Source organism: Bufo gargarizans, chromosome 1 (assembly GCF_014858855.1).
Source record: "Bufo gargarizans isolate SCDJY-AF-19 chromosome 1, ASM1485885v1, whole genome shotgun sequence".
Lineage (NCBI taxonomy): Eukaryota > Metazoa > Chordata > Amphibia > Anura > Bufonidae > Bufo > Bufo gargarizans.
Window position 1 is genome coordinate 480,980,505 of NC_058080.1, and position 19,255 is coordinate 480,999,759.

The 19,255-nt window shown below is 40.7% G+C and overlaps 1 protein-coding gene across 1 annotated transcript in view; it reads right to left on the reverse strand.

The window, feature by feature from the left end:
* NTRK2 (neurotrophic receptor tyrosine kinase 2) overlaps positions 1–19,255 on the reverse strand; it is a 270,802-nt gene that overhangs the window by 138,086 nt on the left and 113,461 nt on the right. The window contains exons 11-12 of the mRNA XM_044273679.1: positions 15,392–15,489; positions 13,926–14,025 (exon numbers count right to left, since the gene is read on the reverse strand). Coding sequence (XP_044129614.1) covers positions 13,926–14,025; positions 15,392–15,489 — 198 coding nt within the window. The remainder of the gene's footprint in view (positions 1–13,925; positions 14,026–15,391; positions 15,490–19,255) is intronic.

Below are 19,255 nucleotides of genomic sequence, written 5' to 3' on the forward strand. Positions count from 1 at the left end.
CTATAGAGGAGGCTGGCAAATCTAATGTCACCACCAGGGGCGTAGCTAAAGGTTTAGGGGCCCTGGTGCAAGAGTTCAGCTTGGGCCCGCTACTTTGTGGCAAGGGACAGGGAAACACATAGCTTTCGTGTCACCTGACGCAAAAATTGAAACAGCACCCCCCCTCAATCCAAATTCTTGACCTAACCCCTTCCCTCCAGCCAGAGGTGTAACTTGACCAGCATGCACTTTCTATAATACCAGTGTCCTTTTATATGGCACAAGGGTCTTTGGGCCCCCTCAGGCTCCTGGACCTGGTAGTGACTGCTACCTCTGGACCCCCTATAGCTACACCCCTGGTCACCACCCATGCAGGTTATAACTGATTTGTATATTTTTCTGAAGCATTTAGCTTGGCATATGAAATTGCATTGATCCTTATTTGCAGTTTCTACATCTATAAATAGGAGAGACTTGCTCTGTGCTCGCTCTCGGATGCTTTCTAATAGTAAAGCAGTATTTAAATAGTAAACAGCTTGGAGAAGGGGGTAGATGGGATTTTTCCCTTGACGGTTTGGAGTAGTAACATATGTATGAAGCATGTATGAACCTTCATGCATTTTTAAAAGTGTCTATTCCCTTATTTGAAATCAGGATGCATTTGTGTCTGCGACTAAGAGCGGTTGCTATAGCAACTCCTTCCTCTGCTCGCTGCCCACTGAATTCACCATACAGTTCACTCTCTGCTTCGTCAAGAACCCAGTAATCACCTCCCCTGCTGCAGCTATTATGTTCTGCATGTAGCAGAACCTATGGTGCTCTCCTATAGATTTATCCTAAAACATAGAAATCTTTTCCTAAACATATCCAAAACCATGTATTTCACTATCCATGCATATGGATGTTCAGATGTCACACCGTTCTTACTATCCAAAGGCAAATTATGAGTGAAGATGTTCCCTATTATTTAGGCAGGATGCAAGAAAACAGCTAGACTCAGCTGAAGCATGCTGGCATTCAGAATGGTGGCCACTCATGGCCTTGCTGGACTCTCTATCAAATGGTAGCATTAAATGCTGTAACTATTACAATGCGGATGTGGATCAGCTGTGACACTTTAACAGATTTAGCTTGAGGATACTCCTAAGGACATTATCTACATGGCTCCCTATACAGGGATCTGGACTTTGCTGCAGGAAAAGCACTAGGCTGCTATATGTTGGAGTAGTCTCTCTTCAAATTGATTTGAGCACTGAGGGATCAGAATACAAAAAAAAAAAAAAAAACATAGTCAGGGACAGGCCAAGGTCAGGGCAAGATAAGTTCATGCAATCTGATAAAAAGTCCAAGGTCAGAGTGGACAGCTCAGAGTCAGAACAGAGATCAGGCAGAGGTCAGGTCAGGCAGTGAAGAGTCAAATCTGGGAAACAGGCAAAAGTTGGTAAATGGGCAGACAAACCTAGAACAGAACACTTTTGCAAGACACTAGCAGACTAGAACCTATTGCTCAGGCACAGGGGAAAGTGCCTTAAGAACCCCAGGGTGGCCGGCCTTAGGCTGGGAAAGTTTAGAGTGCAAGTGCTGGCCCTTCAAGAGCTAGAGGGCTGCTCTAGTGGTTGGAGAGGAAGCCTGGTGGGTCTAAATAGCTGGAGCATGGGAGCACAGGAGCAAGTGACGTGAGCAGAGCAACGCCCATACCTGCCAGAGAGAGCATTCCTTCAGCTTTACATGGAAGCTGACTGAGCCTTTTAACCTGTCACACTTGTCCAATTGATTCAGTAATTGTAGATATGAATCATACCAGCTCTAGCAGTCCAGCTTAGTTCCACAAAATATGGTTCTGCTGGCTGGAGTTCCAGCTCTTCTCACTGCTCAGACTTCCTGAGAAGAGAACTACCATCGGAAAAACCCTTTAATACAGGGCTTAGGATTACAAGCGTCTCTTGGGTTTTTGTTCCTCCTCATTTGTTTTTTGTCTACTTTCTTCTCTCCTCTCTTCACCACTTCCAATACACTCTATATTCCTTTATATACATAATATATCATCCAGGGTCTGTGTCAAAATGGATCCAGCTACTGTTTTCACTCTGCATGGTCAATGTAGTACCACGTGCAGCTATTCAAATAAATGGCCAACCATGTAGCACATAAAAGAGTGTGGAATTCCCTCTATGATGTGTCCATACATCCTAAAAGGGCATATGGAAAGACGTTGGGCCAGATTTATCATTAGCTCAGGTCAGAATAATGGAGTGAAAAATTCCCCCCAAAAAGTCCCAAACGCTAAAATTGCGCACAAATTTTTGCGCACAAATTTTTTCTGCTCTGCGCTATGCTCGCCAGTTTTCTGAAAGTGGGCGTGTTTTCTTATGTAAATGAATCTCTAGACAGATTTACTATTGGGACTATTTAAAAAGTCGCAAAAAAGTTGCAATTTCACTCCAGTGAGGACCATGCTTATCTTATGAGACTTTTTAATAGAACATGCGACTTTTTCATAAAAACGTGCGACTTTTTCATAAAAACGTGCGACTTTTGTAAAGCTGCTTACTGACTAATAAACTGCTACCGTCAAACCACATTTATTACAGTCTTAAAGGGCCGATCATAAATCTGACTTGGCTAAAACTGACTTTAGCCATATGTTAAAGTGGAGTGAGCTGTCAGAGTCATGATAAATCTGGCCCGTTGTCTTCATGTATAAATTAGATATAATAGCACAGTATATTTATATGACAATATATTTACAGGTTTAATTTATTTTTTTACTTACAGAGATCTTGACATTAAGGTGAGCAGTTTACACTATGTGGAAGATATACTTGTATATAGTGCGGGCAGGACAGTATAGAGTAAGGTGTTAGTACAGTATACATCTTTATGGCTATAGAGAGCTAAGAGTTCATACTCCATAACAGATTAATGTAAATTAAGGCAATTTCCCTTTACACTTATTAATGGGACCAGATGTGCTGTCAGCCCTTACAATACCCTGACGTGCATTCACACTCCATTCCTTAATGTAACCAGCTGTCCTTATGGCAGACTGAGCACTTGCACTCTACATTCCTACAATGGGCCAACATAAGCCGTCATCTTGTATGGTGCATGAAGCCAACTCCTCAAACTGCATCTTCTCTGATTACAGAATATGTGAATCAAGAAAACCAGTTGCCAATGGCCAGAGAGCCAGATGATACACGGGGCCCCTGAACCACATGTGACTCACATTCACTTGTTTGTAGCAGGTCTAAGAAGTGCATTGGAGGTAAATGTGACAAATTAAATTAGAGACGCATGCCTCTTAATACATTTGGCTATTCTAATATTTTTATTTTATTTATTTTATGCACTTATATAGCGCTACTATATTCCGCAGCACTTTACAGACATTAGCATCAAGCAGAGGCGTACATAGAAATCCCTGGGCCCCATAGCAAGAATCTAAATTGGGCCCCCATTCCCTGTTTATAGCCCCTCCCACTACCAATTCCAGGCCTCTCTCTATGTTCCATGAACTATGCTTGCTGCTGAGTTTTATAATTTATGCCATCAGGGCTGGATTGAGATTACAAAACAGCCCTGGCACACAAAATAGGTATAATAGATGCAGTGTGTACAGATGTATAGTGTACACAGCAGTGTACTGTTATGTGAGGTACGAGGTATAATATATGCAGTGTGTACAGGTATATAGTATATACTGTAGTGTACTGATATGCGAGTTTCAGGGTATATTATATGCAGTGTGTACAGGTATATAGTATATACAGCAGTGTACTGATATGTGAGGTACAATGTATAATAGGTGCAGTGTGTACAGATATATAGTATATACAGTGGTGTACTGATATATGAGGTATAATAGATGCAGTGTGTACAGATATATAGTATATACAGTGGTGTACTGATATGTGAGGTATGAGGTATAATAGATGCAGTGTGTACAGATATATTGTATATACAGCAGGTACTGACATGTGAGGTACGAGGTACAATAGATGCAGTGTGTACAGGTATATAGTAAATACAGCAGTGTAAGGACATGAGGTATGAGGTATAAATTACAACTCGTACCTCACATATCAGTCCACTGCTGTAAATACTATATATCTGTACACACTGCATCTATTATACCTCGTACCTTACATATCAGTACACTGCTGGATATACTATATACCTGTAGATATTGCATCTATAATACTGTGTAATATATGCAGTGTGTGTGTGTGTATATATATATATATATATATATATATATAAAAATATACATAGCAGTGTATTGATGTGAGACATACAAGGTATAATACTGTAGATGCAGTGTTTACAGAAATATGTGGTCAGTTATACATTATGGTCACTGTGTGTGTGAGGTACATGAGGTAGTGGTCACTGTAAACTGTCCGAAGTGGAAAATGAGGAAAAACAGGGCATTGGGGGGGGGGGGGGGGGGTTAAATTATGAGAAGTGGAGGACCTCCTCTTACCACTCCATTCCAGTCTGTATGGAAAAATGCAGAGCTGATCGTGAATTTCTAATACTTGCTGTTAGTGGTTAAAGGACAATTTTTGGTGCAGTTCCTTTGCTAGATCCTTAGATCCTGCAGGACCTGTGATGTTGAAGATGATGTCATCACAGGTCCTGGCAGATGCACTGTTCTAACCTAGGAACTACACTTTAAACTGTGCAGTTCCCTTACAGGACCTGTGATGACATCATCAAAGGTCCTTTAGCTTTAGAAACATAGACAGGAGCAATTAGGGGGTGGGCCTCTCCTCCACTGCGAGCCCCTCTTCCTTATGGGCCCCATATCAGCTGCGTGGTTTGCCTATATGGTAGGTACGCCACTGGCATCAAGCTTGTCTCTAATGGGGCTCACAATCTAAGTTCCCTATCAGTATGTCTTTGGAGTGTGGGAGGAAACCGGAGAACCCGGAGAAAACCCCACATAAACGCGGGGAGAACATAAAAACTCCATGCAGATGTTGTCCTTGGTTGGATTCGAACCTAAGACCCTAGTGTTGCAAGGCACCATTGTTCTAATGACAGATATTGAAATCAATGCCTGCTATCAGGTGAAGATTTGCACTGTGATTTGCACCGATTTGTGTCATAATTTGTGACCTTTTTTATGCTGCAAAACTGGCAGAAATCAATCAACAACTTCACCCTAAAGAGTCTACAATAAAAAGAAAATGCTGTCACCCTGATTATATGGCTTGCATGCCTTATAGCAGTGCCAGATATTTCTCACAATGGTTGTTTATAGTTCAAAATAAATGTATTCTTGTATAGTACTGCCAGTGTCAGACTGTAAAGGACACATCCCTAACTGGTGACACCCAGTTGGACATTTTTTGCACAGACGAATGGCACAATATAGGTTTATAAGAATAGATGCTGCAGACGTGTTATTACATGGGGAATGCAAGCAGTTGTGGCAGTGACAGGTCCTATTTAACACCATAAACAAAAACTGTGTTTTATTTTTTAGCAGCTCCTATATTCTCTGACAATCAAGTGCAAATAGAAGTGCAAATTACATTGCAAGCAGACCTGCTCAAAAAATGTCGATCATTTTAAAATGACACAGGCAGGGTAACAGATTTAGCATCCATCTGTCAATCCTATTACCAAGGAGTAATCCGAGACTTCATTATTGATCTAATCAGTGGCGGTCTGACACCAGGCACCACTGCCAATCAGCTGTTTGAAGAGGTCGCTGCACTCCGGTAAGGCTACTTTCACACTAGCGGCACTGACCTCCAGCAGGCTGTTCCGTCGGGTGAACAGCCTGTCGGATCCGTCCTGCCGCTAGTGAACGTGTGCCCCCGTCCTGCCGCTCCGTCCCCATTGACTATAATGGGGGTGGGGCGGAGTTTCAGCGGAGGCACGGCGAGAGGCTGCCGGAATAAATGTTGGACATGTTGTAGTTTAGCCTCTCGCCATGCTCTGCCGTGCCTTCGCCAGAACTCCGCCCCCGCTCCCATTATAGTCAATGGGGACAGAGTGGCAGTCTGGGGGCACACATTCGCTAGCGGCAGGAAGGATCCGGCAGGCTGTTCCAGCGGAGGTCCGTGCCGCTAGTGTGAAAGTAGCCTAAGAGCTGTGGCCTACTTACATCAAACCAAGTACAGTGTCATACATGGTATAGAAGCTGTGCTTGGTACTGCAGCCCAGGCCCATTTTTAATACCTCAAAGCACTGTGACCTTTTCCTAAGCCATGTGACGCCATGTTCATCGCTCACATGGTCTATTTGCATCTCAGTCCCATTGGCCTGGGATGCAATACCAAGCACAGCCACTATGCAACATATTGCGCTGTGCTTGGTATGCTGGGAGGATGCTGCAAAACTTACCGGAATTCACATCCTCTTCAATCAGCTGATCAGTGGTGATGTCAGGTGAAACTCCCAATGATTAGATATTGATGACCTATCCTGAGGACAGGTCATCAATATTCTACTCCTGGAAAAACCGCTTTAACTGCTAAAAGCATACTGCATATTGTACAAAAATGCATACAATTAAGAACAGCATAATTACCCATATCAACCAATCAAGGAAATGTATCACTCAGTTCAAGAACACTGAAAGAAAGCATTTGATAGCTTGATACCTATTATCATCTCATTTTCACTAGGCTTATCTGTCTGTCCAGGTCACTGGCGGTAATACAATAGCAGCTATGTGACATCATGTTTTAATCATCTGATTTCCCAATTTTCTCATCTTTATTATCAGTTGAACAGTTTGGCTAGTCTACCTGAAATATAAGAGAGGAGAGGAAATGGACGGTGTTCTCTGGAGAGTCGCAGCCCAGACGCAAGTCCATATTAAAATATCGTATTCACAATACCAGATGTGTAGAACAACCTAATGTAAAGAGAAGAATAGTCCTACGGAAAAGAGCTGGCTTATATTATTGCCAGCAATCAAACAGTTAATAATGGCTGTACCTTGACAGCTCCTTACTCATGTTGAATGCTTTCTATGTAGTAACTATTTTTTGGAACAAATAGAACTATAATATTAAAAAATCGAACAAACTTATCGGGTTGTGGCCAGATCTCTGCCCATCCCGAAGACGGCATTCGTGTAGCTTCCGGCAATGACGGCTGCTCCCTGACCCTGCCAGAACAGGCTGCTGGATCTCCCGAACGCCAGTGTAAAACTAGCCCACAGAGTTGGCAACCAGAATTTTTCTTCTTTCTGAACAACTTATCCCCAAATCACGGACATCCGACATTTTTTACGGACAAATTGGAAAACGATTATGAATGATGAAGAATATACGTAATCCATGTCTATAGCTCCATATAGGGATAAGAACTCATTACCAGCATTTACTGTGAGCTCTAAAATGGTGATAATTAATTACCACCAAAATAATCTAGTCAAGCACCACCAGCCTAAAAAAAACATCACAGATACATCTATTTACTTTACGGACACAGGATAAAAAGTCACCTATTTTTGCAGAGTGTCCAGGAATTCCCGGACAGTTGGCATTGCAACCCAGCTAGCCTAACACAACAAAAAATATTGAGGTACTTTAATATTCATAATTGTAGAAAAGAAGAGAACCTTCAATTACTAGTGACCAACATAATAACATAACGATCTGTAAAAGCCAAAGCCTGGGACCGAAGGTGCTGGAGAGGATGCTGGTTTGTGAATGTTAGGATAAACTGCTGGGGCAGGTTCTATCTTTTCTGCATGGACAGCTTTAGTCAGGCACTAGATTTGATGCAGCTATAAAAATGATGGTTAAAACTGAAGAAACAGTCCAGAACTGCAACATACTGTAACTATTAAAGTGAATGTCCATTTATGGTTTTAAAAATGCTACATGAGCTACAACCTAAAGGCAATAGTTCTGCTATCAATCATTTAAAGGCTATATACACCTTTGACAAGGAAAAGAAAATCTTTTATATTAAGGTAGATTTCCACGAGCCAATTATCGGACAGATTATCGGGAACGACTGTGCTCGTTCATTGGGTGATCCTGTCGTTCATGCAGGAACACCTTATTGTTTCTGGGCAGCAGATTGCGCTGTCTAAACAGTGATCTGCTGCCCAGAAACCATGTAGATGTGTGAGGACGAGCGATCGCAATAGCGACCCCTTGTCCTCATACTGTGAAGATCGTTGCAAGTCTCCTTGACTGAATGAGCAGCCGACTGTCGGGAAGGAACACTATATTACACTACTGTAATGAGGGGCCAGCGGCGCGTGCTTCCTTCGCTGCGCCGCTGGCGCCCTGTGCAAAGACAGGGTCAGGAACGCAGCCTGCGTCCTCGTCTTCATGGCAGCAGGCGAGCAGCAGAGGAGCTGAGCGCCGATAATGATGATCGGTGCTCAGCTGGGTTGGGCTGTGTACTTGTGAGTCACGTGACGTTGGCCACGTCATGTGACTCACCAGCCAGGGCTATTTAAACAGGCAGCCTGATGCCACAGGTTGCCTGTGATTGGTCTTATTTCATTCACCAGCATTTCGTCTGTAAGTGTTTGTTGTATTTTGATCTCACTCTTGCTACCTCCTGCATTTGACGCGACCTCTTGGCTTTAACCCCGGCGTAAGTTTGACTTTATCCTGCTTTTCCCTTTTGTGATGTTGTTCCTCCTGGCTCCTGACCTCGGCTCGTATTGACTTTGATATTTGATTAACCCCTCAGTGCCTGCCTGTCACTTTGTTTGTTGTTGTCTCCTTTATTGTATTCTTACTTTTAAGGCCCGGCACGTACTCAGATTAGAAACCACCGTCAAGTTGTACAACGTCGCATAGGGCGGACCGCGCAAGTAGGCAGGAACAGAGGTGAGGGTGGAGCTCAGGGCGGCAAATACTCCTCCCGTACGTGACAACTACATCGTGCAGTCTAAACCCGCCTTTATAGATCATCATGAGTTAAAAAAGTTGGAGTATAAAAAGTTTCAGACTGCATAATCTACTTCTTTGTTCATTTTCAGACCCCCTGATATGTAGTTTGCTACCTGCTTATAGTTGCCTGAGGGCACTTTTCTTCAAGTTAAACATGCTGGATGTGAACTGCTGCGTTCCCTAGATTGCCTACACTAGCACAGCTTCGTTTCTGGACTGATTTCTCCTTACACTGACTCTGTGCGTGTGTGATTCCCCCTGTCCCCTGCAGATTCTGCACTGGGCACTCTTCTCTGTCTCTACACTGATACACTACTTATGTGATTGATCCCCTTCCCCTGCAGACTCTGATGTACGCTCCCCTCCCTACTTATACTCTGTACAGAGCAGTTTGTGCTAGCTCTCCCCTCTCTGAGGAGTTGGTGCATTTCTCCCTCTCCACACTAAACTCATTTGGTAGAAATACTGTTTTATTTTTACAAAAACACAATCAATGGCTGTGTACAACTTTCTCCTTGCTCCCTGCTGGATTGTTTAACATTGGGCTACTCAGAGAGAAGGGAGGGAGAGAGCAGAGAGAGCTAACAGCAGCCAGCAGGAGTGTGTTGTTGAATCTTTATCACTAGCAGCAGCATAGCCAACTTTGTACAGGAGTTCCATAGACTCTACCGCACCACAATGGTTGGACAATTTTAATGAAGACTATTTATAAGCTGCTTAGTTTTGCTTTAGGGGAGAAAATGAGCAATAAACAAAAGCTGTTTATAGCAAGTTTACGTGCACTGGTATTCTAAAATCCAGTATTTGGCTTATTAAAGGGAATAGGTCATCGCAAAATGACCTATTGTTTAAATCATGTTTTTATGTTAGAAATATTTTTAAACAGTATGGTGGTTATTTTTTATTTTCCATGTTAATATCTATTTTAAAAAATCCTGCAGTTTTCCCACTGGCCAGTAAGCTTAATAATAGACGCTGCTTCTTGGTCCGTTCAGATCACTTTACTGCAGTTCTCTGCTTAACATTATAGGCAGGATTAGAATGACAGATATCACCCACATATAGATAACAAGGGATAAACCATTCATAATAGGTGATATCACAGCTTATTTACTCCCTCTTGACCTCTGTACAGGACACATAGCATGCCTAGAAGTCCTACAGAAGTCAAAGAGGTCCCCTTCTGTTCATTGTGCCTATGTTCCATGTGTTCTAAATGTTGCTAAGAACAGCTCAGACAAGATGGCCGCCTCTATAATCATGTTCAGGAAACAGCCTAAAAAAAATCTACAATCAGAAAATAAAAACAGATTAGAAAAAAGGAGATCTGTTACTATCTGTTTTTTACTGGCAGGAAAAAAACTTTTGATGACACATTTCCTTTAATCTTCAGGCTACAATTTTCTTTGCCGCCAAGTCTTCAACTCAGATCACAGCTGACCCAGTGTCGGACTGGGGTGTCTAGGGCCCATTAGTAAAATTATTTCTGGGGACCATCTATACAGCTACATGCAAATATTACCTGCTCACACAGAAGCAGCAAGATGCTACAAGATAAATAGATATATAGATAGACAGAACGTGTCTGGGCAATGAGGATGAGAATTGTATCACCCCAAGATGGTGGTACCCTCCTTTATGTCTGCCACAAACTGTCCATACTTTGCTCTGCTGGTTGAGATGTTCTGCTGTGTATAAACACTAGCCCACCACAAACCCACCAATAATTCTATGTATACAGAGATGATTTCTAGTGCAGCAAGGACAAGAGGATTATAAACTACCAGCAACTGAACCCTCAATGAGATTATCAGGTAACGGCAACACATACAGTATACGGAGCCAAATGAACCCCACCAAGAAGTGATCCTAGTGGTCTGCTTTACATATTTCCTAGACACAAACATTAGGACAAAATACCTAATACTAATGTAAAGTCTAATATTGCTCTCCTGCAGTGCATGTACTATTGGTGTAATTACATCCAATTCACGGGAGAATAGTTTAAAACAATCATTGTGTATATAGACAGACTGTAAAACTGCGCTGTTACTTCTATTCTTTATGGTCCATGAACTCTATGTCCTCACATGTGCTTTACATCATCACCACAGAAGCCTGGAGAGCTTCCAAACAAAATGGCAGTACCTGTTCATCTTGTGCATAGCGGGGCCACTAGTGGTTTTCTCTTCCTCCCCAATAGTTACTGCTATAGCATGTTCTCTGGTTACACACCCGAGACTTACGATATGCAATAATTATCATAGCGATTCTATATATTATATCCTGAGGACAAGCAGACACGACGATTAAGATGATTTTGTAAAGAGTTATAGACTGATCATTAAATCACCTTTGGTACTGAGTTTATGGACTGCATTTTCCAGACCGTAACGTTCTGCAGCTGACGCCATTAGTAAGACCAGTGGCCTGCTGTAAACTAGTGCTGACTACTGTATACTGCTCAGCATGTGATCAATAGACTACATAATAATGGAGAATAGTCCATGATGTCCCTGGAGAATAAACAGGTCAATTTGAGATGAATACCACAAAAGTGATGCACTGTTCTCTGTCAAAACACATTATCACATTGGATAGCTCAGTGTCACAGCCCATAGAATGGATGTGGATCCTAAACACGTGTATGCAAAAAATAGAGAGGGACGCATTCCCACATTACTGCGTATCCATTGTTATAGCTCCTACATGCCAGTTTTAGAACTACATCCATCTTAACACATTTGTATGAATATTTCATTTCTGACATGGTAGCTCTAAATGTAAGATTATAACGGATGGATGGCAAAGAAGGACTTTTGGCAGAGATAAGATAGATAGATAGTTAGATAAATAGATAGATAGATAAATAGATAGATAGATAAATAGATAGATAAATAGATAGATATGAGATAGATAGATAGATAATAGATAGATAGGAGATAGATAGATAGATAGATATGAGATAGATAAATAGATATGAGATACGGTACATAGATAGATAGGGAATAGATAGATAGAGATAGATAGAAGATAGGATAGATAGACAGAAAGATAGATATGAGATAGATACTAAATATGAGATAGATACTAGATATGAGATAGATACTAGATATGATAGATAGATAGATAGATAGATAGATAGATAGATAGATAGATAGATAGATAGATAGATAGTTAGATAGATGGACAGATAGATAGACAGATAGATAGATAGATAAATAGATATGAGATAGATAGGAAATAGATAGATAGATAGCAGATAGATTAGATAGATTAAATAGCTAGATAGATAGATAGATAGATAGATAGATAGATAAAAGATAGATTAGATAGAAAGATAGATATGAGATAGATGATAGATAAATAGATGGATAGATAGATAGATAGATGGATAAATAGATAGATACAAAATACTTCCCATCTTTACTAACGCCATAAATTCACGGGATATCACATAAATAAAGTGTTACAGAGGATCACTATCTCATATTGTTTATATCTATCTATCTCATATTGTATCTATCTATCTATCTATCTATCTATCTAATATCTATCTATTTATCTGTCTGTCTATCTATTTATCTATCTGTGTTGCATGTGGATAGACCTTCTGTATAAGACAGCATATATAATAAGGGATCAATAATTTATCAATCACATGGCTTTAGAAACCTGTCCATTTAAACACTTCCATTAGTAGTTTCCAGCTTAGTAATGGCTATATGAACAATTACAATCACAGTTGCATATAATTCAATGTCATCCACTTTTCATTCTAAACTCCATTTAATTCTATTATTTGGTGTTTACCATCGACATAGCCTTGGAAAAGCTGCTGACCAATTCCGCCAGACACATATTTCCCATACAGCCAGGCTGCATGAATTCCTGATTTGCACACAAATTCAAAAACCTGTTGTTCACCTGAAATCCCCAAATTCTCACTGGAAATCCCCCAGTGCATTATTTCGCAGCTTGTAGGGGGGCTATTTAACTGCCAGATCCATTACATCTAAAACTAGCCAACTAAAAGGTACATCGAATTATGGATTTGTTTTATTTCATCAATATGTAGGTCCAGTGTAACGGACATATGCAAACATTTATGTTTTGATGTTTTTGTCCTCATGGAACATAAATTCTTCATATCGGCATAAGACATCCTTAATGGATCTCCAGAGAACGATCAGTAAACTTTTAGTAACAAAATAGACTATGCTCACAGTAGTGTCATGACTTCAATTGATAAAGGAGCCATGATGCATCTGATGGACCCACTAATCTATAATGGGATCTGCATGGGGTTACCACTTATTTTTGCAGTCTAAAATATTAGAACTCAATGCAAAAATGAACAGAACTCCAGACATATTATGCATGTTTAAAATGAAGCAGCAAATACATGGATACAGTACAATAAAAGGAATCCTCCTTACACTTATATCAAACCTTCTTACTTTACAAAGAACTACACAAAGTCCAGCAGCAAAGTGAATGGATAGTATTGTTAACTGTTGAAAGACAAGAGTGGTATATCTAACAAATCTACTCCTATGAAGTCATACTAATCCAGACAAGGTAAACAGGAACCTCTGAGGCACCTGAAGGCTCCTCTCGGCAGGCAATGCTTGACATCTGTGCTGTAGCAAGCAAGTGATGGCTATGCTGTAAGTAGCTGTCACTCAGGACACAGTGTGTGTACATTCCACTTTACACATACAATGCTCCCTTTAATTGACCACTGACAGCTGGGGCTTGCATTATTGCTTCAGGGACATACTTAGAATAAACCGTATAAAAATATTTGAGTTGTTCAATCAAAGTTCAACACATCATACGCTTAAAAGCTCAAGAGTTCAATCCGAAGGAACCGTTCTATCGTGTATTTTGATAAATGCAATTATGTACAAAATATTTATTAACAATTAATTTAAAAAAAGCAAACAAATTGTGAAAGAAGAGCAGAACAGATATCAGGAAATGATAGATTTTTCAACATAGAAATTACTTTTTCAAAAACATGATCATAATAAAGTCATAAAACATCAGCTTTTTTACCTTTTAGTCCAAACTTGGAATGTCTTCCAAACTTTAAGATGATTAACATTATCACCAACCCTGTACAGACCAAGGCTGCAATACCAACAACAACATAAACCTGCAACAACAAAAAAAACACAAACCAGGTTAAATGTATCCATCTTCTCTAAAAACTGAAGCTGAATCTCTCCAGACAGAAAGGGGGCTTGCCTACAGGAATTCATAAAATGTGCCAGGTTTTGGGTGGAAAATAATGGTGTAAAAGAAATAACAAGCCTGTGGCTGGTATAAGGAAAAGGGTGGGATTTCAGCTTAAAAGTGTATGATTTCAAAAATTTGGGTGCACATTTAAAATAATGGTTCTCTGTGTTCAATCAGCCATATTAGAATGTGTGGGTTTTTACATATTTTTAGCTTATATTATTTATCTGAGATTTGCAATACAAATGGTGCTTGTGAGCATTCGTTGGGAGTCCTCTTAGAATACATAATTTAGTAGCTTCCTCTACATAGGGACAAGTGATTGCACTGCATGTGGCTTCACATCCATTGCTTAGCAACACTGAATTAGCTTGGTCAAAGCCCTCACTGAACTGAAATCTACAAGCTTTGCCTCACAGACTCATTCAGAGACAGGCAAACCCTTGAGACTCATTTACAGCTACCTGAAACGTCCTGAAACATTAGTATGGGACAATAAAATGAGACCTCATATAAGTATTTCTGTGATAATATATTACAAGCTTATACTGAGTGCAACTAAAACACATACTCTGAGAATTAGAGGGTTTGTAGACCTCTGAAGATACACAAGATGCTACAAATTTCATTATTTAAACAGGTTGGACATTATTAGAGCGCAATCATTCAACTATCTTTGTTTCAATGACAAGACCATACTGTATCACTCTTGACTCGAAGCCCGGTGATAGCTAGTCCTTCACTTTTAGTCTCATAGATACCTCCAAGCTACTAAACATGTCTATAAAAGGACTAAATAAAATAAAAACAGGACCCTAATTCCTTACATCTACTTCACTTCTTTACCCTATTTTATCCAAATTTTTTCCCTGTTCATTGTGCTAACAAAATGACCAATGTCCTTCTTGATTCCACATTAAAATGACCAATGTCCTTCTTGATTCCACATTAAAATGACCAATGTCCTTCTTGATTCCACATTAAAATGACCAATGTCCTTCTCGATTCTCCTGAGCAATCCTTGTTTGTGATTTGACACCAGCCACCCTTAGCAGCCAGTGGAACTTGGGACTGATATTTAATGGTTTTAGGTAATGGTACAATTTTCACAGTCATACCTTGCTCTACTCATGTAAATCAAGGTTCTGTCTTTTGTCCAATACTGCTTTCTGCTGTATCTACACTACCACATTTTGCAAATATATACTTGCCTGCGGATGGTATATACAACATTGGTATGTAAATGACCCGATCTATTTGTCTACTTCTAATATCACACTTACTGTAATACTGTCTTCATTTCCTCCATTGGAAACATCTGTTGAAGTTACTCCATTGTCTGTGCTGGTTCCACCAATGTCATTAGAAGTTGTCTCATAATCTTAAATCAGAAAGAATTACTAGATTACAAACAAAAAATATAAAGACATATTCAACATTTCAGACTGTTAAACTGCTTTAAACATTATTCTCTGACCCAACTCCCACTATAGTGCAACAATTTGGCTGACTAACATATATTTATTTTCTGAAATAGTGCAAAGACTTAAATTAAGAGCCCATTCACACGACCGTATGGCCGCCATGCCCGTGTTGTGGACTGCAGATAGAGGTCCGTGTGAACTCTGCTTCGCGGATGCTGACCCATTGACTAGAATGGGTCCGCAAGATATGGCTAAAGATAGGACATGTCCTATCTTTTGCGGTGTGGAGGCACAGACCCAAAAGCCTGCAGAAGGCTTGCAGAGTATTTCTATGGGCTTCCGATACGTGCCTCTAGACTGCAAAAGATAGGCTATGTCCTATCTTTTGCTGTATCTTGTGGATCGCGGACCCATTCAAGTCAATGGTTCCACATGTTTTGTGGACTATAAAAAATTTTGAAACATAATGCAAGTTCTCATCTTAAAGGGGCTGTCTCACTGCAGCAAATAGCATTGATCATGTAGATAAAATTAAATACAAGGCACTTACTAATGTATTGTGATTGTCCATATTGCTTCCTTTGCTGGCTGGATTGCTCATTTCCATGGTTATGACCACCCTGCAATCCATCAGTGGTGGTCATGCTTGCACATTATAGGAAAAAGCACTGGCCTCTCTGGTGGCCAGGACCATGGGAACACACATAAGCTCATACATTCTCCTATAGTATGCAAGCATGACCACTACTGATGGATTGTAGGGTGGTTGTAATCATGGAAACAAGCAGTGTATAATGTGATGGAAAAATAAATGCAGCAAAGGAAGCAATATGGACAATCAAAATACATTAGGAAGTGCTTTGTAATAACTTTCTCTGCATGATAAATGTTGAAATGAAACCCATTTAATCTTTTATATTAAGTTGGCTAGGTATTACTTAGTATTTTACTTGGTGGTCACATAGATCTAAGGCTGCATGCATACAACCAGGGCCGGGGAGGCAAACAGGACAATTGCCTAGGGCCCCCTTTCTGAAAGGGGCCCCCTGCAGTTTTTATACCTAGTTGTGCTGACGGTGGGAGCCTTTTTTTGCATTCAACTGCGTTACTTTTCTCCTCCACATGCTCCGCAGGTGCCTCTCTAAAATGCTGCAGGGGGTCCAGCACAACCAAACGGCGTGCTCGTGTGGTGCTTGTGAGTCCAGCAGTGAGCCCAGTGATGTCACCAGCACTGATGGGTGGGCTTTATTTGTAAAGTGCTGCAGAATATGGTGGCGCTATATAAATAAATATTATTATTATTATTTAGTGCTTTCCTAGCCTGTAAAGTGGCTAGGGCAGCGCTAAAGCCAGTCCTTCAGAGCCAGTAATGTCACTGAACACACTTCTGAGCGGAAGCCTCTGCCTAGCAGTGTGTGGAGGTAAACAAACAAGCCCTTGCCCTGCATGATTTAGCACAGGGCAAGGGAGCGCATCGGAGCATAAATGCTCCGATGCTCATATAATAGGGGCCGGAAGGGTGAAAATGGGGATATGTCCAGGTTCAGCTCTGAATCCAGACAACCCCTTGAAACTTATGAAGATGGCATTGTTTAGGTGGTCTGCATTGTTAATGAGGGCGGGGCGTTGGCATATAGATTAAGAATCTGAGGGCCACATCTGAATCCAAATTAGCAGTGTCTTTTTTTTTTCAGTACTGGGGGGGGGGGGGGGGACAGAACAGGGCTGCTAATAAAGGCATCTATAGAGCCAAGTCACACATTGTGGCAGTATTACAGCCAGATCCCCCATCACAGTGTCTCATCCACAGATCCCTATAACAGTGTATCATCCACATGTCCCCCATAAGTGTCATCCAAAGATCCCCCCATAACAGTGTCATCCACAGATCCCCATAACAGTGTGTCATCCACAAATCCCCTATAACAGTGTCATCCACAGATCCCCATAACAGTGTGTCATCCACAAATCCCCCATAACAGTGTCATCCATAGATTCTCCATAACATTGTCATCCACAGATCCTCCATAACAGTGTCATCCACAGATCCCCATAACAGTGTGTCATCCACAGATCCTTCATCATAGATTACAATGATATTGTGCACGTCGGGGCCGCCCGCGGGTCTATTGTCCCACACTCATAAGATCATTTGATTGCGGGACAATAGCACTGCAGGCGGCCCGACCTCCACAGCACCATTGTTATCTATGAATCTGTGCTGTGTATGTCTCGGAGGGCATACGATCGTGTGCAAGGGCCCTTATGGTCCAATATTTCAGGGGCCCCACTATCAATTTTGCCCAGGGCCACACTTTGTCTAAAACCGGCTCTGCATACAACCATATTTTTGTTCCGCATCCAATCTGCATTTCAATGCAGGCTGCACACTGTGTGCCATCCACATCCGTATGTCCATGTCGCAGTCCCACAAGAAAAAATAAATCACTAGAACACTAGGACATTTGTATAGGGTTTGTTTATGCCACCTATTTAATGTCTGTATTGCATTTAGCGTTTTTAGAGAAATGTGAGAGGGTCAGGAAAATGTCTAGAATGATTTAAATAACAGGCTAGCTTAAAGGAATTGTCCAGTTTCAGGAGAAAACTGGACAACAAAGGAGATCCATCTGAAATGAAGAAGGGATCATTACTTACCTTACAGATCCCTCACTAGTCCCTAGTTTTAATGGCCAGGATCTGTTTAACTGTTTTCAGTGGTGACGTCACATCCACAAAACGACCACTGTAGCCAATCACTGACCTCAGTGGTGCACCGACAAGGCCAGTGATTGACTGCAGCTGACACAGATCCAGGAGAACCAGAGCCGAGGGCAGAATCTACCAGGAAAGTAATGAACACTTCTTTAATGCAGGTGGCTCCCTTATGTTGTCCAGGTTCCTCCTGAAACCAGACAACCCCTTAAGGACATTCACATCTGTTCTTGTTTTATCTGAATGGGGTAGCAGGTAAATTTGTAATAATATTTGGTAAGGCAGGTATATTTCACATAATACGGTTAATATTATTCTTATTATATAACTATATATGCAATTAAAGAAAAATAATTGGGTGATATAAATCTTGATGTATGCCTAGATGGCTGAAAGCACCCTTAGGTTTTACTGTGTTTATGAGAGAATATACATCATATAGCAAAGCGTGACACGACACAACATGTAACTTGCTGAAACATACTAAACACAAGTCTAAACAACATAAAGAGAGAGGTATGAAATAGGACTCAATCACAAAAAACGTAAATCACCAATTTAATGTAAATCCAAGTAACCTATCCCATCTTTTAAAGTACCTTGCTAAGATACTAGGTTATTTTATATAGGTCTTTACAGAGTTTAAGTGGAGAGATTACAAGAAGTAGCAAGATATACAAGGGACCACGAGTCTCTAAAATTCCATACAATAATTTCACTTGCTCATGATGTGGCCAAGAGGGGCCAGTTTCATATGGGGCCCCATGATTGCATGTTACACAACTGCACCTCTTGGGTATAATTCAGGCTGTTTACCTATGTAAATCACCATTTATAATGTCACAAAAATCTGAATATAGATTTAATAAAATATATAAAAATTTAATATTTGTGTTTAATACACATAATACAAGTTTAGTACAGTAAATATCTTTTAAGGGTACTTTCACACTAGCGTTTTTGTTTTCCGGTATTGAGTTCCGTCACAGGAGCTCAATACCGGAAAAA